The 27,388-nt window shown below is 40.0% G+C and overlaps 1 protein-coding gene across 1 annotated transcript in view; it reads right to left on the bottom strand.

Annotated features, from left to right (window-relative positions):
- The window catches only part of UGGT2 (UDP-glucose glycoprotein glucosyltransferase 2), a 117,208-nt gene that overhangs the window by 18,989 nt on the left and 70,831 nt on the right, over positions 1-27,388 (bottom strand). Inside the window, exons 23-31 of the mRNA XM_037132502.2 lie at positions 25,607-25,731; positions 18,428-18,523; positions 15,885-15,987; positions 13,585-13,664; positions 10,978-11,161; positions 6,673-6,831; positions 6,229-6,314; positions 2,445-2,529; positions 647-729 (exon numbers count right to left, since the gene is read on the bottom strand). Of these exons, the coding sequence (XP_036988397.2) occupies positions 647-729; positions 2,445-2,529; positions 6,229-6,314; positions 6,673-6,831; positions 10,978-11,161; positions 13,585-13,664; positions 15,885-15,987; positions 18,428-18,523; positions 25,607-25,731 (1,001 nt within the window). The remainder of the gene's footprint in view (positions 1-646; positions 730-2,444; positions 2,530-6,228; positions 6,315-6,672; positions 6,832-10,977; positions 11,162-13,584; positions 13,665-15,884; positions 15,988-18,427; positions 18,524-25,606; positions 25,732-27,388) is intronic.

The raw sequence follows: 27,388 nt of genomic DNA on the forward strand, positions 1-27,388 counted from the left end.
GTGGTGAGTTCAGTTTGGGACACGTGGCTGCAGCTGGACCAATGAGTCCACCTTGGAGCTCTCACTGGCACTGTTAAGAAAGGGGTGATCTCTCCCCCGTGCAGAAGGCAAACCTTTCCTGTAAAAGCCCATCTGAGAGTGAAGGGAGGCCACAGATAGCAACTAAGAGATGAAGAGAGTCTCCATACTGCCTCGCCTGAATGCCTGAAGCCAGCTCTACTCCTGGACTCTACAGATGACTGAGTCCACAGATTACTTTTTTGGTCAGCTAATGACATAGGCCCCACCCTAATGTACACATTCCCTGCTGGACTCACTGTGCCTGCTAACCTGGGCTACTTCCTCTTCCTCGAGTAACATACGCAGTCTTCACGTAACCAGGTACCAGCACTCCAACTCCAGCTTTTGAAAACCTGTCTATTGTGTAGAAGACATCTTCTCCAAAGAGTCCTTTCTGAGTTTCCTCCAAACTGGATAGAGCCCCTTTCTCCCTTGATTTCCCATTAACGCTTATGTATCTATACTATCCTTTCTAGAGGGGAGGATTTGCGTGTTCCTGAAATGTTTACCATCTGCAGGGTTTCCACATACTGGACCCTGATGGACCCACGGTTATGCGTTGAAACAGCCATTAGTAATCAATTACCTTTTAATGGAGTCCCACATTCCTTTTTTTTCACCTTTATCGGTAAGGATATCTTCCTTAATTTTGTCTGGCTTTTTTTTCACCTAGGTAGCACGGTAAAGAAAAATTTTAGAATGCTGGAGCTTTAACTGTTATGCCGCATGGTTGGAAGGTGAATCATTACTGGGCAGGGTGACCCCTGCAAATCTAAGACAGCTGCAGTACCTGAAGCCAGAGAATATCTTAGTACACTATTTACACTTTGGTTTCAACGATCAGTTCAACCCCTTGCTTTTCATTCCTTTGGCGGTTAGCTCCATCGTGCTGAACAAGGTGTTTATGTTTGTATTTACTGATTTATCAATTTTGAACAGGTTAGACATCATTCATTCTTCATAATGACAGATGAGCAGCTCACTTACATCAATCACCCTTCCTCTCCCTCTTCTTGTCTGGAAGTTTTGGTAGTGATACCTTTATCATCAGTTCTACCAAGTACTTTCTTCTAAAGCAATATTTAAACCTCTATTTCCTATTCTAACAACTTCCACAGTTCCTCTTCCATACCCTATTTGTAAGTATACCAACATCTCCACCTCTTCCCTCTTCCTCCCAACTTACATTAGCTAAGCACCTTTATCACTGCACATATGGATGGTATTTTCGTTTAGTCCAGGAAATATATCTTTTACACTTTTTTGTTTAATCTTCATCTTGAAAATCAGTAGACAGTGCTTATTGTGACAGCATAACTTGTACTTCTGTAGAGTGACAGTCATGTGGCCACTGTGCCTCCTGGGGGGGAGTGGCTTATTCCAATGGATTCTGCTTCTTTATATTCCACCAGTAGGGTAATATTTGGGGGGGAATTTTACTGCATCCATTTTTTCTAGTGACGAGCTAGCTGTATTTCTGCCTTACCACATCCCCACTGTTTTCCAGTTTATTATTCATGTTAAATGTCTAGAATTACTGTCTTTTTGAAGACAGTTTTCTTGGAGCTCAACGACTAACCGCCTGTTAGTTTCAGGGCTTTCTATAATTGTCACATGAATGCCACCATCTCCTGAAACACTTGTCCTCCTCTTCATCAGTCTTCACCTTCACTGTGCTGGCAGGCACGTAACTTCAAGAAGAAAGGCCAAAAAACAAGGTTCCCAAACCTTCACACTTCAGAAAACAACTTTACTTGGTTTTCCAGTTTGGGCAAGTCAAACTCTTTCGTTCCAGTGCTCCAGGGACACATGTTCTCAGGGCGATGGCGGCTTCCTTGGGACAAGAGAAGCTCTGCGCTCACTCACGTCACTAAGGCTCTCATTTCTCCTTTAATTTCAGTTTTGCATTTGCTTATTTCCCTCATGGTTTTATTACTGTCAGCTCCTCATTGCTCTCAAGATCTTTAAAGTCTATTTTACTCAACATTTTTACTTGTGTTAAGTAGGTGGGTTGGCCCAAAAGAACCAAACCTGCCACCACAAAAAACTCATTCCTCTTTCTCTTGAAAGAAACAATTTCTCTTTTTAGGGTTAGTTTTTCAACCTGTGTCCCTAATTTGTAACATTGTCTGGCTACAGATCCAGTAGATAGAGTGGACACATCATAATTTTTAAAAAAAAATTGTTTTTTTCCCTTCTATCTTCAAGCTCTTTGCTTCTCCTTCATGAACTTAATCCTTTCTTTCATTGCCAGAGTTCCAGCATGACATTTCCGGTAGAAAAATTGTAAAATCGGTTGTAAAATAAAAAGTAGTAAGTTAATTGAAAACGAGATCAATTTTAATATTAACAACAAAGCCCGCAGGCAGCTCTGCCTCACGTACTTGCACTTCCAGTATTTTGCTTCTGAGGCTGTTCACCATGACGACAACATCGCCCAGCTCCGACCGAGAGTCCGCTCCTTCGTGCCTGAAGGGAGAAGAGACGTAAATGTCTACAATCAGCTCATGAAAAGACACACAACGTGAAAGAACTAATGTATTTTGCGATAAATGTAAGTATAATATCACTTGTGTATATGTCATATTCAATATTTTATATTTCTATAGTCAACTAATATGTGCTATAATAGACTACAATTTTCAGAACTGTCCAATTTTAACTTAGTACAAATTAAAATTGTACAAAAGTAACTCAGTATTCAATATTGTCTGATGACTCAGAAATCTCAAATTATTGCTCATCTTTTCTGTTGTATACCCAGATTATCCCAAAATTCAAGTATTTCATATCTCTGTGATATTTGCAACAATGAAAATATAAAACATTTTTACACTTTAAGTTGTTTAAATATCATAATCACAGGAATTCTACACCGTCCGATAACTTTTTAATATCTACCAGCCATTTTCAAATACTCGAATTTGAAGGGTACTGTTAAACTCACAAGACAGGAGATGTCTATAATACCCATCCACGTCACTTGATGTTTCTATTTTATATTACACACGATGCACTTCACTAATTTTCAAAACTGAGTAAGTCAAATACAACAGCCTTGCTCAAAAATAATATTTAAATACTATATTCACTATGTATTAAAAAATGCTACTGCAAGAAACATTTACAATAAAATTGAATTTTATCAAAGAGGGAAAGCAATCAGATGTCAAATTAGTAGATACTTTAAGTTCAGTCAGATTTATACACTTGAACATTTTTCTAAAACCCTGGAAATTCTAGCACTGTGTGGACTAACACACGCCTTTGACTTCCCCAGCGGAGGTGGCTAAACCAAAGGAGAAGGCACAGCCCCACCCAGCAATTACCACTAGAAACTAGGAAGTCTTCCAACTCATGTAGCAGAAACACCAAATTTCTTAACAACTTTCAAGAGCTCCTAGTCCAGAACTTTACTCAAGGGCACCCGCAACTTCGGCTGCTGAGGCCACAGGCACCGAGACCAGGGCAGGGCCAGGAAGCCCACACTGCGGCTCAGCTCGAACGGGGTCCGGGCCACTCCTTCCTCGCCACCAAGCGGCAGAGGTGGTAGTGACGGAGACTCTCAGTCTGCCAAGCAGGGCTGAAATTGTGTTTTGTTATTTAATACCATGGGGTAGTCATGCATGCTGCCAATACGGCAACCTGGAGACATAAAGAGACATGAGCAAAACTAGGCTGTGGGTACAACACAGATGCCCGAGACTGAGGCGGCGGACAGAGAAGCTCGATGGAACAGAGATGCACCAACAGGGACCAGCATCAGAGGAAAGTGAGGTACACAACAGAGACCCTCGAAGAGGCCAGGGAAGCACTCCACGACCTGAGCTCTGACCACGGCCAGGGCTGGAGAGTGCGCAAAGCCACCTCACCAAGGCACCAGCTCCAGGAACCGAAAGAATGGGAAGTGTCTGAAAGCTCTCCTGTACCCATTAGAAAACACAGAGGAAGTAGTTCAACTTCAAAGGTACCAAAGTAAAACTATGTATAAATAGGAACTGGACCATCTGTTTTTCTGAAGGTTTCAAGTGAAAAGTAAAGCATAATTATTTAGCACACTGTAAGCCATATATATATATGTGTGTGTGAAGTATCTGACATTTTCTATAATTTAATTAGAAGAATCTAAGAAGCATCTGTCTAATTTTAATAGAACTCTGAGGATTTTCTTTTCTAGGGGAGAATAATTTTGAGTATTTTTGTGTCCAAGGTTCCTGGCCGTCAGCACAGAGAAAGCGCAGGTGGTCTGCAGCTGTCAACAGTTCTTCCTTTCTGTTGCTGGGTAGGATTCCACTGCATGGACGTACCGCATCTTGATTATTCCTTCACTTGTTAACATCTGGGTTACTTCCAGTGTCCGGTAATTACAAATAGAGCTGCTATGAACATTAATGCCCAAGTCTTTGTATAAACATCTTTTTCTTTTTATTTGGTGTAAGTATCTATGAGTGAAATGCCTGGATCATCTGGATTAAGAGTGCACTCGAACTTCTAAGGTCCTGCCCGACTGCTCCACTGCAGGTGCACTGTGCTCCGCACTCCCACCAACGGTGGTGACGGCTCCTGTCGCTTCACACCCTCACCGACCCTGGGGAGGGCCGGTCTTGCTAGTGTTAGCCATGCTAACAGATAAGTGGTGGTGTCTCTCACTGTGGGCTTACCATGCATTTTCCCAAAAACCAGTGATGCTGAGCATCTCTTTCATGTGCTTGTTTGCCATCTTTATGTGAAGTGTCCTTTGGTGAAGTGTCGGTTCAACTCTTTTGCACATTTTTTTAAATCAGGATATTTTCTTATTGTTCAATTTTGATAGTTCTTCATATATTCTCTATCTAAATTCTTTGCTGAACATATGCTTTGCAAAGATTTTTCTCCCAGTCTGTGGCTTGTTCTTTATAGTCATTACATATCCTTTTAATGTCAAAATTCACACCATTTGCAACAAAAATGGTTAATGAAGTATTGTTTCAGATCCTGCCCAAGGTGTCACTGTATCAACTTTCCAAAATCTGAAAAATTCTCCTTCTAAACCACGCATGTCCCTCAGAGATGGAGATGAGCGTTTTGCATGCCTGCGGTGTGAGTCGCAGTGAGTCGCAGTGAGTCACTATAATCCTCCAAGCTCTGAGGGGCTCTCTCCTCCCTCCAGCCAACACTCCCTCACCCCACCCCTACTCCCTATCACAGAATTGAGCATTCCAGGCCCTGTGTGCATGAATTAGTAAGCACAGTTGTTGAATGACACCATGTGCGAGCGCAGCATAAGGAAGAAAGGAAGGAAAGTGTAAAAAGGTACAAGCTCCACCCCCCGTATTATCTTTGTTGGGCACAGTTCCTGTGACGGTGCCGGTGCCCCGTAAGTGCAAGTGCAGGGCGGGCAGGAGGAGGTTTACGGGTGTTCGTGTGGGAAAAGACATGCAGGTTGTGATGATTACAACAGCTTTATGAACCCCTGTGTGCTCACACCTATAAATCTACTTTTGCCCAACCCTGTATTTGTTTAAATAAACGAAAAGCACAGACATTTACTAAGGGAAGTAAAAAGTCTCTGTGAGGGCTCCGTAAGCTATAGCTGGCAAGTGAGGTCAGACGGGTGACATGGCTTTGTGTGGCCCTGAACTAAAAATGGTTTTTACGTTTTAAAGTGGTTGCTAAGAAAAAAAATATTGCTAAAAATCAGACGTGCCCTAAAACATGATGTACTGTATTCTGACTCCTATAGAACAAGTTTGATAATCCTGGCTGTACACTAAGCTCATCGATAAGCAGGTGAGTTACTATGAAAGAAAGCAATTCTTATCTATAAAAAAGAAGAACTGAATACAATCCATGGATAATGGCTTTGTCATATAACACACATTATATTGTCATTAAACTGTAAATATATTAATTATGCCAATGCATCAGAAGGTGTATAGAAAACAATTAAGGAGACAGTAAAGAACAAGACATACACATTAGACATATCATTTATATTTTTGGAATAAAACAAAAAATAAAAAATTTTGGAACAGATGCCACAATTTTATATATAGTTTTTGTGATTGTACTTGTGATTATATAGTGATTGTACCTGTGAACATTTTAGTTATTTTGATGATCTTGGTTATTTATCACTCCTAGTATTTGTTTACATGTAAAAATTTAAAAGTAGCTCATATAACTCACCCAACTATTTGATAAATATCTTCAGATTTTCCATGGCGTAATTTCAGTATCCAAACACCTGGGTTTGCTTTTAATTGAAAATATCCCTTTTAAGATGAGAAAAATATGATCATAGTTGTACAACTAGACACGCATCCAATTGTTTAAGCAAGATCACACACAAATCATCCAAGGAAGTGCTTACTGACCATGGGATGAATGAATTCTACAAATGAATTCCAAGGAAGAGGATTTCTCAATAACCTGTAAAAGCACATTCTGAAAATAAGATTCCCTTCATTTTTGCTCTATTTAACTACCTTATTCAAGATTTCAATTTTGTTTTTCAGGATCTTTTCAGCAAGAGCAAGATAAAATTTATTTTCTCTTCTCATTAGAAAAACGGAGAATTTCAGATTAAGCATCTAACTGTAATGCTGTCAGTTACGTATCTGTCACACTCACAAGGTTGGCCATCACTATGGTATCAGCTGCGACGGGTCGACCTTTGGTGCCGAGTGTGAACTGGAGGCCCCGAGGAGGCTGTTCCGTCACCATGTCAAAGCAGTGTCCTTCGAGTAGTAGATGTTCCAGTTCGTATTCTGCCGTAACTGTTTCCTCTATCTGTGGAGGACATGTGTCCTTAGTAACTCCCACAGTGCAAACACTGTCATAACTAAAAGAGATGACATTAACGCTAGCCCATGGATTTCGCGTGGGCTACTCCAAGTCTTCCTCTCCCCAGAGGGAACTGAAGAGCTGAATCGATTTCTTGAAGACTAAAGCCCATGACACACCTTTTCCCTTTGCCGTGCCATCGACTCAACTCCAGCCTCACGATACACACGCCGGTCTCTCAAGCAGAAAGATGCGACAAGGCTGAAGCAGTCAAAGATCGCAGCAACAGTCAGACGGAAAGCTCTGCAAAGACTGGGCTTCCCCTCTGCGGTCTGACAGCTCCCTCTCGACACACGGCAACACAGCCAACTGACCACCATCTACTGCCATTCTCGTATTTTAAAAATATTAACGTGTAATTGTTTAGCACTCAAAGTAGCATACGCTCATTAAAGAAAATCTAGCAAATATTAGGAAGTAGGAAAAATAGAAATCATCTGCAGACTACATAGCCATCAACACATCAATGCATTGATTTGTACTTTTTTTCATAAACTTTTTCCTAAGTGTAACCTGTTTTTTCATTAAATCTAGTTTTCTAGGAAAAATGTCAGTTTCCATAAATATCCTTTAAGTGATGATCATTCCAAATACTTCCAGATTTTCCTCTATTGTAAATGCTACAATAAATATTTTAGGACTAAAGCTTTTTCTACACTTCAAATGAAAAACATATCCAAACATGACAATAAATCAAATGGTAACTGATTTTTACATAGTTTAGCAATTTTGCTCAGCAGTTAAGACAGTGATAAATCTATCTAATTTTATTCCACTACATGAGGTTTTCAACAGTACTGTTTAGTACATTTAGGATACAGAGTATTTGAAAATATTCTCTATATTTGTTTTCTTTTATAGTTCTTGTGTACAACATTTCTTGAGACTAGCTCTCATAATTTTACTGTTTTTAAGAAAAGAAATGACTTCTTTGTTTCAAAAACTTTAGTTGGGTTCTAATTAGTGGTTCACTTATTACTAGTCAAAGTGATAACCTTCATATATATAGGAGGTATGTCAAGAAAAAATCTAACCATTGTTAATATTTTTTGTGACACCGATGTAACCCGGCAGCCAAGGAGAGTGGACTGGAATGTGCATGTGTGAACAATGACTTCACTGTACTAGTCAGTGAGAGCGGTAGATGCCACTGAGTGTGTATACTGTGTGGCCATCACATTCAAAATGACCAAGCGAGTAGAGCAATGAACCTGTGTCAAATTTTGCATTAACCTTGAACATTCCTCCACAGAAATTATTCAGATGACTCAGAAGGCTGTGGCCATGGGCAAACCCAGTGATTGGAAGCTTCCTCAGAACAATGCACCCACTCATGCATCACGTCTCATGAGAGTTTTTCTGAGAAACATCAAATCACCCAAGTGACTCAGTCCCCCTCCAGCCCAGGTTTGGTGCCCTGTGACTTCTGGCTTTTCCCAAACCTAAAATCACCTTCGAAAGTGAAAAGATTTCAGACATTGATGACATTCAGGAAAATATGATGGGGCAGCTGACGATGACAGGAGAAGTGTGGAAGGTCCCAAGGTGCCTACTTTTAAAGGGGACTGAGGTGTCATTGTCTTGCGTACAATGTACCTTGTATCTTCTATCTTCTTCAGTAAATGTCTCTATTTTTCATGTTACACGGCTGGATACTTTCTGGACAGACCTCATACTTTATTAATCAATGTCCACAGTCCTCACAACACTTAGCTTGGATGAAAAGATGTTGACGAGACAGTCTCAGAACATGAGAATACTGGGGAGATCGCCTACTTTAACTCTTTCACTTTACAGACAAGGAAACTATACCCAAAGTGATTAGGAAGTAAAGCTTAACTATTTTTCATGAATTAGGTGTCAAATCCATGTCCCACAGGCCACATGTGGCCCAGGATGGCTAGGAATGTGGCCCAACACAAAATTGTAAATTTACTTAAAGCCCTTTTTTTTGCTCATCAGTTTTCTTTGGAGTTCGTGTATTTAATGTGTGGCCCAAGACAACTCTTCTTCTTCCAGTATGGGCCAGAGAAGCCAAAAGGTTGGACCCCCTGACAGAGTAAAGTCCAAATATATTCATTTTGTGACTAATAGTATCTTCATTTTACAATATATCAATATGAAATTTTCTCTTGTCCATAACAGACATCAATTCTGTTGATTTACTCAAAGCATAACACCAAAAATAGCCAATTTGTTTTTCAAAGAGTTTTTTTTAGTGAATATCTTAAGTTTTCTAATATTTCATAAAGCTGATGCAAATTAAACTACTTTAAATTCGTTCCTATTATGATAAATTTGATAGCTAGGTATCCTTTCTGATGTTTACAACTCCTTTATATTTTTATTTAACTATTGACCAAAGTCCTGGTAAGAAAGAATTTTTCTAGATCAAGCTCTTTTTCGGCATTTACGTTGGGATTTAGCTATAGCAAGGAGCACGGTGTGACCGAGTGTGTAGTTGTGACAAAACTCATCGGCTCCTCTCTGCGACGGTGCACTTTTGTCCTTAAGCTCCACCTCCCTCTTCCTACTCTAGCAGGTGTCTTTCCCTAATGCACAGTTAACGCTCTCCCAGGAGACTTGCGGGGATGGGTAGCACACAAGGTGGAAGAGCCTCGGAGGCCATCACAGCTGCTAGGAGATACACAACTCCTTCTGTTCATTCATAGAACCTTCTCTAGTTTAGTCTTCTAAAGTAAATAAAGCTGCTGTTCACTTAAAGAGCTTCTGTAAAGACACTGTTATATTTGCTACTCACAATAAACATGTTTAAGCTTCAGTAATTGTTTAATAGGTGCTGACTTTTTTTTTACCAGCCAATTCAATTTAAAATCTTTTCTGAGCTGCATTAATTCTCCCACACAAACTCTTTACCTTTTTGGTTAGAATATTTAAAGTTACCTCATTGATGTGTATTACTGAACTCCCTTAGTGAAGAATCCAAGGGGCTCCTTTAAGAGATAAAACTCACAAAAAAGTTTTTTTCTCTTTATTCCTTGTCAAGTTCATTTCTCAATTTTCCCTTGTGGATTTTACTACTTTTTTGTCTTTCTATTCTTTCTCTAAGTTTAAAAGACTGCTTTCAGATGGCTGAGTTTTAGTTTATTCTCTGGGTGGGTAAAGCTGGGGGGACCTCTACAACATTCTCATATTCTGAAACTATCAGGGAAGTCGCTTAGTCACTTAGGATCCTACAGAATCTACTCGCAAGTGGATCAGAAGAAACTTGCCTAAAAGTAAAAGCTTGAGGCCAAGGGTAACAACACATGAGAAGCATGAGAAATAAGCCTGATGAGCCATCGTAAGCAAATCATCAGAGGTAAAATGTGTTCAGGTCCGGGCGGAGGCTGCATTCTGAAGGGGCTGCTGGAAGGTGGTCGGGGGCTGTGCAGAGCTGGGCGAGAGGCAGCCAATGAGAGAGAAGGAAGGGTTTTCTCTCCCGGTTTTGGATGCCTGTTCGGTAGGTAGGCGCATGCTCCTGAGATGGTTCTGTGTGCCATCTAAGTCCCTTTCCCACTTTTAAGTAGAATGTTTGAAAGACTACGTGTTTTTTCAAAGTCCCCTCACTTTTTTGAGCAGTGGACTAAATGACAACAGGAAGGGAAGTCTGGTCACTTCCCAGACAAAGGTCACACCAGAGACAATGCAGAGCCACGCAGCCAGCCTGTGGGGCGTGAGGGAACCCTCTCCCCTGCTTTTCGCCTTTGTCCCGTGAGAACTGCCCTCCCCGCTAGGAGCTGTGCAGCAAAGAAGCGTTTCAACGGCTCCTCGCTGAGTTACAAACAAAGCCTGGAGGGCACCGCAGGGCACGGAGGTGCTGCCCTAGGCGGCCACACCTCCCTCTCCACGTGGTGCATCTCACTGCAGCATCTGTGAACCGGGGTCTGAAGCACCAACAAAGGTGCGGACATCTAGAAACCCAGAACAGCAGAGAAGCTGAATTTGGAAGTTAGGGAAACTGGGAAACGTGGAGTCACGAAGAAAAGCAGTTTGGTGAGCAGCCACTGTGTGGGCGCTCGCTTGCTGAGGCTGCAGTGGCTGATGTCACTCACATGACACAACTCTGGACAACTGTACACGACAACTTACGTCCTTCAAGGAAATGTTGTCAAGGTCGCAGTTGCTGCGCACTGTTTCAACCAACCAGCCTTCGGGGGTGATCATGTTGAGGGTGAGGAGAGGCGATTCGGGGATGTCCGAGAATTTTGCTCCTGGTTCAATGATGCCATTAGCCACTGACGTCAGTTCTGGTTCCAGAACAAATCGGTAAAAACTGTTGATAAAACAAACGAAGAAAACAGTACTTTGACCCAAACTGAGACTTCTTCTGACCAAAATATTATGAAACTAAAAATGGTTTATAAATGACAAAATGTCTTCAAATAAAAATACTAAACACATTACATTGCAGAAGAGACAGTGCTTGTGAATGGCAGGCAATTATTATTTTGTTTAATTATCGAAGACCATATGTACACATACACACAACCCCTTGTTAATTATTTCTTAATTAACCAACTTTAAAATACTGACTTGTGCAGGTTCTAGAAGTTTATGATCTGTATTCACTCACCAATACTCCTTCAAATTTGACCCGTGTATTTTCCAGCCTTTTATTAGCTTTTAGTACCATTAATAATATGAAGAGAAATGACCAGAAAGCAAAGCAAAGTCCAGCCGAAATTCTCATACCAGTTGTAACAGTTCAGTTAAAAACAAACAGGACTAAGGGGAAAGTAGCTGCTTATGGACAGACTTGCGTTTTTCATGTATTTTAGTCTTACCTCCCACATCCCACAAAACCATCATCACTTATATCACTAAGAACAGCCACGTCTCCAGACAGGAGACTGCAGTCATCTCGAGGCCTGAAGGGGAAGGACCACTCCAGGTCCTCACTCATGGTTGGCTGGGCACCACCGGCAGTTCCTTGCCACAGGGTCACCCCCACACACTTCCTCAGAGAAGCACACAAGAACGAGAGAGAACGCCAGCAGGACAAAAGCCACAGTCTTCGATAACCTAACTGCGGAAGACACGTCCCATCACTGGGGCCATGTCCTACTTATCAGAAGCAAATTATCTGTTGCGGTCCACACTCAAGGGAGTGTACAGAGCGGGAATCCCAGGGGTGGTGACCACCAGCAGCCGAGTCCAAACCTGTTTACTGCAGGAAGGTGGAGTCAAAAAAGAAGGCGGCTAAGAAGAGACACAGGGCGGAGCAGCCATGAAGCAGAGGTACAAAACAAGTCCTGGGCACTGTCACATGCAGTGAAACGTCATCAAGGAAAAAGTACCCCACGCATAATGCAAACAGCATTTCTTTGTGATTATCAGGTCAATCTGACAGCAGAGCAGACGAAGCCAAGCTGCAGTGGGAGGTCCAAACTGAACGGGAAACAGGGAGGGGCCGTGACCACTCTTCACAGACGCGAGCCTGGGAAAGCCTGCAGGAGAGAACGGCGAACCAGGGCTCCGCAGGAGGGGAAGCTGAGGGAGCTGTTTCCTTCGTTTTTAAAAACCGAGTAACTCTTTGGACTGAAAAAGGCTGGTAGGGAGATTAAAGGTACAGAACAAAGGGACTATGTGATACACAGAAGGAAAGAGAAATGAACGAATGGGAAAGCATGGGGTCAAAACAGAGGGGGCGCTGTCACCCAAGGCAGACAGCACATTCCGCCCAAGCACAGCAGGAGGCTGGGGAGGTGCGGGCCGGAGAGGAGGCAGCGGAGGGAATCCCTGCCCTTGAGCTCCATCACCTCCAAGGAGGAGGAGACACTGTTTACACTAAAAGTAAAGGGCTGGTAACATCACTAGTGTGCTCGATATATGCTACTGAATATTTAAGACTGTTTAATTCACACTTGAAAGCAGTTTACAGTTTTTAACCTTGTGTAGCATAATAACCACTCAAAGCAACCATCAAGTGCCATAGGTGTTATTTCACCTTAGAGAAGTTAAGTTCTTCCCCTCCTAAACCACTGTGCTGACTTACACTCAACATTCCTACTCTTCACTGCATATCCAAAGCCTTTGTAAGTGCTCCTATGCAGATGATTTGTACTCCTGTGAATGAGCTCGTTCACTTTTCATACTTCTCATTTATCTTTTGTATTTCAAACTTCACTGTCTTTCTAAATATGAACAAATGCTTTCACCCTATTTTAACCACTAATTCAGAGCTCTATCAGCTCCATGAGTACAGTTTTTATTCAACAGCATTAATAAGAAATACTTGCCTATAACAATAAACCTTTTTGCATCATTAAAAAGTATTCTAAAGTAAATAGATCTCCAATATCCTCAATAATATAGTATAATAAAATAAAGATCATTTTGATAATTTAGTTCTGAAGTATTGAAAGTACAGATAAACCAAACATGGTATAATTCAATCTGTTTCCTACTTTTTATTTCCTATTTATTTCTACATAGGCATTCCTAAATCGTATTTTCAAAAATGCCCATGGATAAACATAGATCTGCAATTAGTGCATTCTGCTATTAGGTGACACATTTTGCTGGGCAGGCTGCTTTAATTTTACACCGTTTAAAGTTAATAAATTACGCCTGACTTCTGACCTGCTTCAGCGAACCACCTTGTGAAGAAGCAGCACAGGCACAGGACGATGGCCCTTTTTTTCACTGCAGTGTCTGCAAGTCTTTCGAGAGGAAACCACACCCCCTGAGACTCACCTCTTCAAAGGGGCCTCTGAGCGCTCACCCCTGCAGTTCATGAACAGCTTCAACTTCATGTTGACGATCTTTCCAAGCACCTATTAGAAGAAAATTCCCATGTTTGATATTATGTAACTTTAATAACTACCATGTACCGAGCATTTGCTAGGTACCAGGCACTGCGGCAACACTTCCTATTCGTTATCTCATCCAACCCTCTGAACACCCTCTGGAGGCTGCTGCTGCCACAGCTGAGCACAGAGACACACAGACCTCGGCCCTGGATCACACGCTAGGTCAGGGCAGAGGTCAGGTCTGAATGCAAACCATTGCTTTCACTGCCCAGGAGTTACGCTGCCTACCCTTCACCGAATGTGACTTTCTTTCATGGCATCTCAATTTCCTTAGCATTAAAAAATAAGTAAAATAATAATCAATATCTTGACCTGCAAACACAAAGTGGCGACCTCACAACAATGGAGAGGGTGCCCTTGGGCCTCTGTTGTTCCAACTACATTGTAAAGGATGCAGGAATTTCTTGGCTACACACAGATTGTGAAATAATCTATTTTCATTTCCCTGGAGCATAAGAATTATTAACCAATATCACTCAATAAATTTAATAAAAAAGAAAAGGGCTGTTTAAAAAAAGTAGGGAAATTATTGATTTTGATTGTGCCCAATATAGGAAGTGAGTCAGTGACAATTTGAAAGGTAATAGAAAACAAAAGATAAAGGTAAAGAAGAAAAAACAGACACAGGGCGCAGAACAAACGCAGGCTGGGCAGGGTGACCTCCTCCTGGGAGCGGCTGCCTCTGGGGCCCCGACAGACAGCACACAGGGTGACCCTGTCCGACCACTTACATCTTCCGCCAGACTCAGTGTCTGGCCACTTCTGCCTGTTTCCAAAAGAGAAGCCACTGTCAAAGGACAGAGAGTTTCTACTTCTGAGAATTTTTCAATGTCTAATGAAAAAGCACTGAGTAATTTCACACAGGAGTCCCCCCACATTTTGAACATCCCTAGAAAAAATACACAGCCTGCTAATGTAACTAGCTTATTCAAATTTAACTTCTGAAAGCTGACTCACAATTTGAATCTTGAAGTTGTTCAAATGATAAGCCCTATGATGGATGTCCCATCAGAGTCCACTAGTGGTCTCCCAGTATTCCTTACCCCCTACTTCCCCAGTGAAAGAACTTTCGGGTGCACAGAGTCCCCACCCTGCCTGCCTACACCCTGGTCAGAGAGAAGTGACCAGCTGTGGGGCAGTGCCCCCTGCTGGCAGAAACACAGAGGCGATGTTAGGAACTTGACCTCAGACTGCTGCTTCGTGGAGATGACAGACCAACTGGGCAGGAGCTGCCCTGGCACCTCCCCCATCACCTTCCACTTGCTCTGTGAGGCGAGGGAAGTCGAATCCGGCCTTGAAGGTGCTGTCACATCGGCCTTCGTTAGGGTGGCCAAACCTATGGCCTTTGCAGTCCCTTTTCCCTCAGCTTCACCCATTTGGCTAATGGCACTTTTATATTCAAGCTTCAACTAATTAAGCTTAGGCAACAGCTTCTCTGGAGGCCAGTCTTCACGCCTGAAGACAGGAAGCAGCTCGGGCAGCCATAACCAGATACCGCAGACTGGGAAGCTGGCCTCAACACCAGATACTTATTTTAGACTGAGGCGCTGGCCAATCCGGTTTATGGCGAGAGCGCTCTTCCTGGCTTCAGCCCGCTGCCATGTCCTGCCACGTTCACAGGGCCTCCTGTTTGTGCCAGCGAGGGGACAGAGAGAGCTCTCCTCACGAGGCCATCAGTGCTTTTAATCCGGGCCCGGCCTGTGAGACCTCATTTAACCTCAGTGCCTCCTTCGGCCCTATTTCAAAACACAGCCACACTGGGGGCTAGGGCTTCAACCCAGGAACTTTTGGGGGTCAGCAATGAAGCCCACAGCAACACCACCTAATCTCGGGGCTGCCAAGAATTATCTATCATCTATCATCAGCTCTATCATCTCATTTTATACATTTAAATACGGTGATCTGCCTAAAACGTTGAATGGAATCGAATCAAGAGCACACACATTTAATTACAGTTGAAAACAGACTTGAAAAGATTGGTTATAAATTTCAAAAGGTCTTGTATGCTAAAGAACAAGCATAAATGACCCATGGCCGTGAACGACAGGGTGGGGTGGGCCGCTGGGGACGAGGGCAGGGCAGGGGGGCGCAACGGGGGAAACGGGACAACTGGGACAGAACCCCAGTGAAGGGCACGGAGGGACGCGGTGCACGTGGTGACACAGAGCGGCAATGCTGCCTTACGATCAGTAACTGCGACATCATCTGCGCTTCTCTCGTCAGCGGGTCAACGACAGCGACGACATCGAAGAACATGTCACCTTCCTGAGGGTCCGTCTTTACGACGCTAGGAAAATGAACAGTAAGTGAGGTCAAAGAGGGTCCTTAAATGTACTCCACTACCAACCAATCTTAGCGGTATACGTGATTATAAATTGCTTTCTGTGTCACGAGATTAAAAAAATCCCTGGTTGTTTCACCAAAGAAAATACAAATTTAAAACCCTCATGTTTGTGTTCAATAAATTAGAAAACTGCAAAGAATTAGAGAAAATAAAAGCTTTTATGAATGAGTGAGTTTAAAGAACTCCTCCGAGAACAATACTACTATTGTGAAAACTGATCACTTCATGCCCCCAAACTCCCCTGGTCACACGACGTAAAAAATGAAGCCAGGATGCTTCTGAGTTGAACACGCTGTCCCAGGTCTGAGAGTGACAGCATCGACACTCCGGAACTCTCATTAAATTTAGTGTTAAAAACCCCAGCACGTTACAACAGAAAAGTTCTGGGCACCCCCATGCTGCTGCTGCACTTTCACCCCAGACATGTGGTCCTCATCTTCTCCTCTCTGCCTTTCTATTTCGACTGTTACTGATCTAAGTTAAAATACAAACCAATCTGTAAAGGTAAGTGTTAGAAGAAAGTAATTAAAAGCACAGAAAAAGCCAATGAGAGGTAGGTGAAATGTTAAATTTCTTAGCAATTAAATAAAAGGTAATGTAAAAACCACTTCAAATATGGGTCCTTCCAACATAGGGAAATGAAAGACATTTTATTTTATATGCAGTTGATATGATTTAATTGTGTTAAAATAGAAATGGCAGGACTAGACAACAGATCTTGCTGGATAACTGCTGCCAGAAATTAAGGGCTACAAATCAAAGGTTTTAAAGTAAAGGGATCATCTATAATGGTTAATTCCTACAGTTATCTTGGTGAAAGTTTTACAAATTTACCGGTCACTTTCTGTATGTTTTATAAAACACTATGGATAAAGTAGGCATCTGGTTACTGCTACTTTAAATTTTTTCCCCTCAAATTACTGCCAATTCTGTGAGGTCGTATAAATCGGAATCCCAGTTCCCAGAAAAAACTGGGGACTTGTAGACCACTGTCACGAAGTCACCCGTATCCATCCCTCCACATGAACTAAGGCAGCAGGCTTGAAAGCGGCAGGACCCTGATGGAATGAGAAAGCCAGAGAGAGAAAGCAAGTCTCCACCACCGTCACCCTGGAAGCGAGCAAACGTCTCAAATGTCTAATGTCAGAGTAGATCTTTCCAAACATGCAAACATTCCCGAGTATAAGATAACTTATTGGGAACGGTACAGGGGCTGACATTTACAAAGATGGTTTTAATAATTTGTGTTGAATTATTTCAGAACACAGTATTCAAGAAATCAAAAATTCTGTAAAAAGAATTCCACTGGATGTGTTAAAAATACCTGAAAGCACTGAATCTCAGCTATCTGAAAATGAAACTTCACTCCCAACAGGGCCAGATAATCTCTCTATTAGAAAGTAATTTTCCCTGAGAATGCACCTGTGAAGACACCTGAAAAGACAGGCTTTCTAGAGCTGAAGCTTTATCTTCTGTGGTGAATAAACACAAGCACACAGATGACATCTACCGTAAGGTCAGAAAACTGACCAGTGTCAGCTGTTTTATATTTATGACAAAGTCATATATCTCAACTTAGTTTTATAAAAGCAGGGATTAGTAACAAACCATAAAATAAAACATGTCTATAGCTTCATTACATAATAATGTCTAACTGATTCTTTTTCAAATTCTAAGTGGTCCTTAATTAAAAACCACAGAATAGGGTCTCCTTCTGGGGATACAGATTACTTTACATATACCAGTGGCAATGATAAACTTTAATTCAAATTTCAAAGTGAAATTATAAACTAGTTTACTATTCTAAAACAGTATTTCTCTGATGGCTATCTTTAGAAACCTAATTCTTATAAAATAGTAAATTTTTAACAAGAAAGTGTTCCACAGTTAAATAAGTTACCCAACTGAATTAACCAAAAATGAACTTCTGTTTATTAACTACACACTCATAACCACACATGTGTGGACGAACACTGAAAACACCCCCCACCCGTGTTCTCTAAGCTCGCTTCACCACAGAGCAGATTTTTTTTCCCCCAAAATCTCCGTCAGCATCTCAGAGTGGTGATCCTGGGATATGCTGTGGTACATGTCTACACTTTATTCATCAGAACTCTGTACTGAGAATACGAAGATGCTGCTGCAAATGACCTTGAGCATCAAAGGTAAAACAAATCATACTTGGTATAACTGATTTGAAATCCCATATATACCTTATAAATAATTAACAAGAACTTCTTTTCCTCATCTTGTCAGATACATTTATTCTCTAACACAGACCATCTAATTCTTCCTCAATTTTGCTTACAGTGAACACAAATGGAAAGCGCAGTTGAGCACACAGGATTTGGTGACAGAACAGCCCAGCCCGTCACATCCCTACCTGTGGTTCTCTTTTAGGAATGTGACATCGTGACGAGGTGCACGCAGAGGCAACGAGGACACAAGGGCATCGACTTTCATGACAAGGTCGCTCTTGCTAGAGGAACGAGATGAACAATGGTGAGTGTTCCAGGGAAAGAAATGGATATACTGTGCGTCACAATTAATGCCCCAAGAAAGAGGAATTTAACTTAAAACACGTCCAAAGGGCAAACTTCATATAAATCATTTTTCTCCCAAACTTCTAAGTAGCATTTGTCAGTTTAAGGTAAGAGACTTGCTTTTAAAGTCACCCTGTGCTTCCTCATCATTGATGTGACCTTTGAGCCCTTTACGCAGTGTTTTCACAGCGTCTACGGCACCATGGTACATATCATTCTACTCACGTCAGTGCTTGTGGGGTGCGGGCAGGGGTGCTGCAGCCCACACAGCGAAGAAAGGAGGGCGGAGAGAAGAAAAACAACAGGTATCCACCGTCAAATCATTTTAATATCGTTAAAAAGCCCAGATTTTTGTTTTTTAATTAGTCTGAAAACTAAGAATGCACAAAATAAATACCTATCATGTTGGGGCAGAATGTGCTTACTGAAATTTACAGAAGACTTCAGTAAAAAAAGAGAAAAAATAGAGTGGTCAAGACTCTCGTTAGTATCTCTCTACTATACCATCTTGTACTAGCATGCAAGTTCCTGAAATGCAGGATTTTCTGTTAAAAGTAGGTTTCTGTCCATAACACCTACCATATTTTTCACAGAGCACTGCATTTAATGGCCATGTAATAAACATATATTAAGTAAATTAATTAACCCAAGTCATAATCTATATTCCTAAACCCTCTCAAAGGTACTTGTTAGCCACATAATCTCTACTACATAAAACAGCAGGCACAATGGAGGAAATACTAACGGTCAAATGTGCTCCCCAGGCTTCTTAACCTGGGCTGACTGCCTGAGTACTCAGAAGAGCGGACGATGAGAAAGGAAAATCTCTGAGGCCCCAAATAACCTTTCCTCAAATTCTCTGCCAAATTTTCAGTTACGCAGGTCAATTTTTCCTTTTGGAACGTGCTATAGACTAATGCGGAGAAAGGGCACTAGGAACTCGGCACCTGCTGCTATCAAGCTGGGGACATCTCTCAGAACGGAGCACGGTGCCCACTCCACTCCAGAACCAGATGTGATGTGCTCCTAGAGACGACAGCTCCGAGGACTCAGTTCTACCTTCCTCATCAAATACCTCTTTTTGTTTTACTTTAATTGTTGTTCACGTAGTTTTCTGTCCTTTACCCCCATCCCAGCCCACCCCCCAGCCCTCCCCACCTCCCTCCCATTTCCACCTCCCTAGTTTCTGTCCATGTGTCCTTTACACTTGTTCCTGTAAACCCTTCCCCTTTTTCATTAGATAACTCTTAAAAAGCAGGATAATAAAAATACATGCCTTTAATGTATGTTCAGATTTGAGTGAATATGAATTTATTCTAATTAAAACACACCTTGTTTAGCATTGCTTCAGTGCATATAACAATTTAACACAATCAGAGAGGGAGCTGTTACAGGTTAATGTTACTGGTTTTTTGTGGTGATTTTGGTTTGAAATGCAGCTTTATAGTGGCTAGAATAGCTTCCTGAAACCACATATTTTTTAACCAAACAAGAGTTAAAAAATTAGGTCTAAAATTTTAGCATTATTTTTATAATAGTCAGTATAAAATTACTGAATTATAAATTTTTCAACATATACTAGTCCTACATTATTTAATTGTAAAATAATAACTTTTTTGCTTTTTAAAGTTTTCTTTTGTTTTATTGCACTTGAAAATAACTATGGATATTAACTCTTCACTGTAGAAAAGCCCTTACTAGTACTTTACAGATATTTTAAATTTCCTTTTACCATTATTTCCTAAATAAATATTAAAAAAAAATCACACCCTAAGGGATAAAGTAAGGGCATCAGTTTCATCTGGATCCGAATACTATAATCTACAGTAAGAATTAGATCTTTAGTTCTGGAAAGATAGCAGCCTTAAATATGTACATATTTGCTCTAAGATGCATGGATCAATGAAACTAAAAAATAACAATATATATAATAGAAAAATACTACCCAAAAAGAATGTTGATGTAGCTTAAATATCAGACTCTAAGGACTTTAAGACAAAATCATTATCAGAAAAGAATTCATATAATAATAAAAGGAATAATTCACTAGAAAGCTAATAATTCTGAATCGGGGTTTACATAATAATATATAGCTCAAAATATGTAAAACAAAATTTGATAAGAATATGAGAATGATAAATTCATAATCCTAGTGGTAGTGTTAACAAACATTATTTAGTAAATGACAGATAAAACCAAGAAAAAGCCACATGAGAAAAGCAGTTATCTACAAGGAGGCTCTCATAAGGCTGTTACTTGATTTCTCAGCAGAAACATTTCAGGCCAGAAAAGATTGGCAAAATGTATTCAATGTAATAAAAGTAAGAACCGACAACCAAGGCTACTTTACCCAGCAAGTCTATCATTTAAAATTAAAGCAGAAATGAAGAGCTTTCCAGACAAGAAAAGGCTAAAGGAGTTTGTTACCACCAAACCTGTATTACAACAAACGTTAAAGGAAGGAGGAGGGGGAGGAGGAAAAGAGAGGAACATAGCTAAACAAATAAAATGGCAATAAATACGTGTCTATAATAATCACCTTAAATGCAAAAGGTTCATTGTTCTAATCAAAAGACAGAGGGTAGCTATGAAAGCAAGGCCCATGTGTATGCTGTCTTCAAGAGACCCATCTCAGAATGAGAGAGACACACTCACTAAAAAGGGTGGAAAAAGATATTTCGTACAAAAGAAAAAAAAGCCAGGTAGCAACACTTGTATATAAGAAAGTAGACTTTAAAACCACGGCTATAGTAGGAGACAAAGGACACTACGTAACAATAAAGGGCACAACAAGAGGATACAACCCTAGTAAACATGTATGCACCCAACAGAGGAGCACCTGAATATGTAAAGCAGATACTGATAAACATAAAAGGAGAGAACGCCAGAAATACAGTCATAACAGTAGATTTTAACATCCTATTGACTTCAATGACTAGATCTTCCAGACAGAAAATCAGTGAGGAGACAGCAGTCTTAAAGGACACACTACAGCAAATGGATTTAATTGATATCTTCAGAGCATTTACCCCAAAGCCTCAGAATAGAAATTCCTATCAAGCACATTTTCTAGTCCAGACCACATGTTAGGACACAAAATAAGTCTCAGTAAATTTAGGAGGACTGAAATCATATCAAGCATCTTCTCTGACCATGCTATAAAACTAGAAATCAATCACAGGCAGAAAACTCAAAAAATACACAGACATGGAAGCTAAATAACATGTTATTAAACAACGAATGGGTTAACAATTAGATCAAGGAAAAAAAGACACCTTGAAACAAATGAAAATGAGAACACAGTGACCCGAAATCTGTGGGACACCAGGAAAGCGGACCTAAGAGGGAAATTCAGAGCATTACAGGCCTACGTCGGGAAACAAGAAAATCTCGAATAAACAATTTAACTTAACACTTAAAGGTACTAGAAACAGAACAAGTAAAACCCAAACTGAGTAAAAGACTCAAGATCTGAGCAGAAATATATGAAATAAAGTCTAAAAAACTGATACCAATGATCAATGAATCTAAGAGCTGGCTTTCTGAAAAGATAAACAAGACTGACAAATCTTTGACCAGACTCATCAAGAAAAAAAGATGACCCAAATACATACAATCAGAAATGAAAAGAGAACTACTAACACCAAAGCAATACAAAGAATCAAACAAATATTACCAACAACCATATGCCAAATAATTAGAAAATATGGACTAAATAAGCTCCTAGAAATATATAATCTTCCAAATGAAATTAGGAAGATTCAGAGAATCTATATAGACAGATTACACCTAGTGAAATAGAAGCACTAATAAAACAAAAAAACTCCCAGCAAACAAAAGCCCTGGATTAGATGGTTTCACAGGTGAATTTTACCAAATATTACAAGAAGAACTTCTCAAACTATTTCAAAAAATTCAAGAGGAGGGAAGCCTCCCAAGTTCATTTTATGAGGATAGAATTTTCCTAATTCCCAAACCAGATGAAGACACTGCACAGAAAGAATATTATACACCCATATCCCCGATAAATGGAAATGCTAGAATCCTCCACAACATATTAGCAAACTGAATATAGCAATTCAGGTAGAATTTATTTGGGGGTTTAGGTTGGGTACAATATCTGTAAATCAATAATCATGATAGACTGCATAAACAAAATGAAGAAAAACCACAGTCATATCAATAGATGCTGAAAAAGCATCTGACAAAATCCAAAATCCATTTATGATAAAAACTCTCAGCTAAGTGGGAACAGAGGGAACATACCTAAATATAATGAAGCTCATAAATGACAAACCCACTACCAGACATCATATTAAATGTGCAAAAACTATAAGTGTTCCCCTTAAGATCAGGAAAAAGACAGGGATGTCTACTTTCACCACTCTCATACAACACAGTAGTAGAAGTCCTAGCCACAGCAATCAGACAAGAAGAAGAAATAAAAGGCACCCAAATGTGAAAGAAAGTAGTAAAACTGTCATTATTTGCACATCACATGATACTGTACATAAAGATTTCACCAAGACCGGATAAATGAATTCAGTAAAGTAGCAGGATACAAAATTAATATCCAGAAATCAGCTGCATTTTATGTGCCAATAATAAACTATCTAAAGGGAAATTAAGAAAATCCCATTCATAATTGCTTCAAAAGGAATAAAATACCTAAGAATAAATTTAACCAAGGATGTAAAAGATCTCTTTTTGGAAAGTCATACAACACTGAAGAAAGAAACTGAAAAAGATACAAATAAGTGGATACCATGTTCATGGATAGGAAGAATTAACATCATTAAAATATCCATACTACCCAAAGCAATTTATAGATTCAATTCAATTCCTGAACTACAAAAAACATTCTAAACATTTATATGGAACCACAAAAGACCCTGAATACCAATAGTGATCTTGATAAAGAAGAACAAAATTGGATTAATCATGTTATCTAATATCAGACTATGCTACAAGTCCGTAGAAATCAAAACAGCTTGGTACTGGCATAAAAATAGGTATAGAGAGCAATGGAACAGAAGAGAGAGCCAAAAAATAAACTCACACCTTTACAGTCAATTAATATTTGACAGAGGAGGCAAAAAAAAAATACAGTGGGGCAAAGACAGTCTATACAATAAATGGTTTTGTAAAATTGGACAAGTACATGAAGAAAAGTGAAACTAGACTACCTTTTTATGCCACACACAAGAATAAATTTGAAATACATTAAAGGCTTAAATTTGGACTCAAAACCATAAAAATCCTAGAAGGAAACATGCAGTAAAATCTCAGTCCTTGCCTGCAGCAATAGTTTTTCTGGTATCTCTCCCTAGGCTCCCTTGCCAGGAAACAAAAGAAAAAATAAATTGTACACATTAAACTAAAAAGATATTGCACAGCAAAGGAAACCATTAACAAAACGAAAAACAACCCATTTATTGGAGAACATACTTGCCAGTACATTTGATAGGGGGTTAGTAACTAAAATTTATAAAGAACTTATAAAATCAACACCAAACCCCCCCCAAACCCCACAAACAATTTAAATAAAAAATGGGCAAAGGACCCGAATAGACACTTCTCCAAAGAGGACATATAGATGGCCAGTAGACATATGACAAGATGTTCGGTGTTACTAATAATCAGAGAAATGCAGATTAAAGCCACAAAGATATAATCTCACACCTGTTGGAATGGCCACCATTAATAAATCAACAAACAGCAAGTGCTGGCGAGGCTGTGGAGAAAGGGAAACCAGAGGGCAGTGTTGGTGGGAATGCAGACTGGCGCAGCCACTGTGGAAAGCAGTGTGGAACTACCTCAAAAAATAAAAAATGGAACTGCCATATGACCCAGCAATTCACTTCTAGGAATTTATCCAAAATAACCCAAAACACTAATGTGAAAGAATACATGCACCCTATGTTCACTGCAGCATTATTAACAATAGCCGAGATGTGGACGCTGCCCAATTGACCATCAGTAGATGAGTGGATAACACAGCTATGGTGCATTTACACAATGGAACACTACTGGGCCTTAAAAAAGAAGAAAATTTTACCCTTTGTGGTAAAAAATCCAGTACGGATGGACCTGGCAAGCACTATACTAAGTGAGGTAAGCCAGTCAGAGAAAGACACACAGCACACAATTTCACTCATACTTGTAATCTAATGAACAAACTGAACTAACAAGCAAAAAAGAGGCACACCCATAGGTAGAGAGCAGGCTGACGCTCTGGGGGATGTGAGAGGTGGCGTGAGTGAAAAGAAGAAGACCCCTGGACACTGGCAACAGTGTGGCCATCGTGGGGGAGGGGCCTGGGGGGAGGGTATGGGGGATAAGGAGGAAAGTACAGTAAGAAATGAAAATAAGTTTAAACATTTTAAAAAGGTGCAAGATTTCACACAAAAAATTAAAGCTTCACTGAAGAACCCTTGAAAAACACCCAGTAAGTGTGTCTATCTACATATTCACTTATATACTTATATACAAATTGTACACTGTATATATCAGTTACATATCTATACCTATTTACATTATAAATATATATATGTATGCTTGTACAGTTACATATAAATAACATATATGTATTTAATAAATGGAGTAAAGCTTCTATGGAAGCAGAGAGCAAAAGAAGTCTTCAGTATAGCAGCATTTCTCTAAAGTCAAGGTACCCGACACAATAAAAACTGAAAATGCATATTTATCTATGAAGCAAAAGTGAAAACACAAATACGGGAACCATGTAAACAAACTTTAGGGAAATGGTCACCACTTGGGAAGTGAGGAGGCTGGGATGGGTGGGGAATGGACGGTAAGATCCAAGGCAAAGGAAACAAAATAACATCTATGGTTTGCTGATGATGAGTAAATGGGTACCTTTTATTATTTTTTAAAAATTTCTCTGTCTTCTGTTATATCTTAATTTGTGCATGTATCTGATACATTTTCTAATCTTAAAAAAATATGGAAAACATCAAACCCCGAAATGAATTGCTCTTATGATTTTAAATACTTACTTCTTTGAGCTGATTGCCATATTTTCGACAATGTCTTTAATATTTTCTGCTAAATTAGTAAATGTTATCTTTTCCAACAAGGAGAAATCTTCTGCACAGAAATTTTCATCTAAAGGTCCTAAGAACTTAAAACAAAGTAATTATTGTGTATCTTCTAGAAGATACCAGTCATTTCATGAAATATTTTCTCAAAAATCAATTACAGAATAAACAGATGGTGGCTATTAATCCCACCATCTACTAAATCCACTGAGATAAAAAGTAGAAAAAATATTTTCTCACTTTCATATCACAAATAACATTTGCATAAATACCAAAATCAAAGTCACAAAAAGTACAAAATTATCTCCATTTGAAAGGTTTACTTTGAAACATAATGCTTCAAAAAACCTAAGCCTTTTCCTTCTCAAGTAAATGAAGAAAGCAACTGCCTACATGTCTTAAAACCTTTTAATTTTATTTTCCACTCATCTATAAACTGTAGTCCATAGGAGGTATACATGAGCATATAAGCAAGGTGTAAAAGAGCAAAAACCAGGAGACAAATCACATAATCACTTAATGACATCGACCGGCCTTTATCTGCTGGATGTCAGGGTGTTGCATAGAAGGTTTGGAGCTCAGTGAGGTGGCAGGGGTTAGCCCTACACCAGCAGTGCAGCGGGGAGCCTGGCAAACCGCCACAAACCTAACGTCTCAGGACGGCCACCCCATCACAGCTCCTACCAGTGCTACTGCCACGTGCATTTTCTGAGGAGCCAACGCAGGCAATGGCCATGCTGTTATGAACATGGACCTGAAGTACACAGAAGGCCAGCCTGCAGTGGCCTTATGCATTAAACAATCGTACCTACTGACAATCAGAAAATACGTCAAGCAGAATCCATTCTCTTGGTAAAAAGGCCAGAATGAAATAATTGCAGATTTTCTCACTTCCCCTTCGTGTGCTTTTGCAGCTAATGATTTTTAAAAATCAATGAATATAGTTCTCCAATTCTTATTTGCTCATGTCATAGGAGTATCATGTTTCACCACAAACACAAAACATGACTAAAAAATAAACAAAAGGGCACTCTAAAACTAAAAGTCCACATATAAACATTTCATCACCTTAAGATTTGACATCATTTTTAAGGTAACTTTGAAAGCACTTTCAATGTCATATTTTCTGGACGATGAATAGGAAAGGCCAGGAAAAGAGCTGAAAGTCTATCTCTACTGCCTCCAATGACTCAAGCAGTTATGTTAGCAGCTCGGAATGAGGAAATGAAACCTCAGATTATTTTCTTCAGGAATTAACAAGATGGCTATTTTTACTGATTAAATCCACCAGAGAACTGACTATATTTCACTGACATAAGTCCAGCATCAAATGGCTGGGAGAAACTTGATTCTTCTGTGTTTTAGTTCTCCTATTTGAAGTTGAAGGTTTTATTCGTGAAGCAAAGAAACTTGAATAGGATAAAGTCACAGCACGTCCATGCTGGAAAAAGGAACATTAAACCTGAAGATCACACACTGGCACAGTAAAACCTATCCGGTGCTTAAATCTTCTTCACAACTTTTCAGAAACGCAATTTTTCAGTTATACAGAATAACTGCTATACCAGAAATGCATTACCTCCTTTGACGGCTCATTAAATTTTAGGAAACTCTGTTAGAGTATTCATTTCACCTACTGAGCTAAAAATCTCTCTCCACTCGTGGAGGGTTGACCAGCTGGCCTTGACCTCACACTGACGCCCACCAAGTGTAACACAAGTTGACCTACAAAGGCACACT

The sequence above is a fragment of the Artibeus jamaicensis genome, unplaced genomic scaffold (assembly GCF_021234435.1).
Source record: "Artibeus jamaicensis isolate MK-2021 breed Jamaican fruit bat unplaced genomic scaffold, CSHL_Jam_final contig_415, whole genome shotgun sequence".
In the NCBI taxonomy this organism is placed as follows: Eukaryota; Metazoa; Chordata; class Mammalia; order Chiroptera; family Phyllostomidae; genus Artibeus; species Artibeus jamaicensis.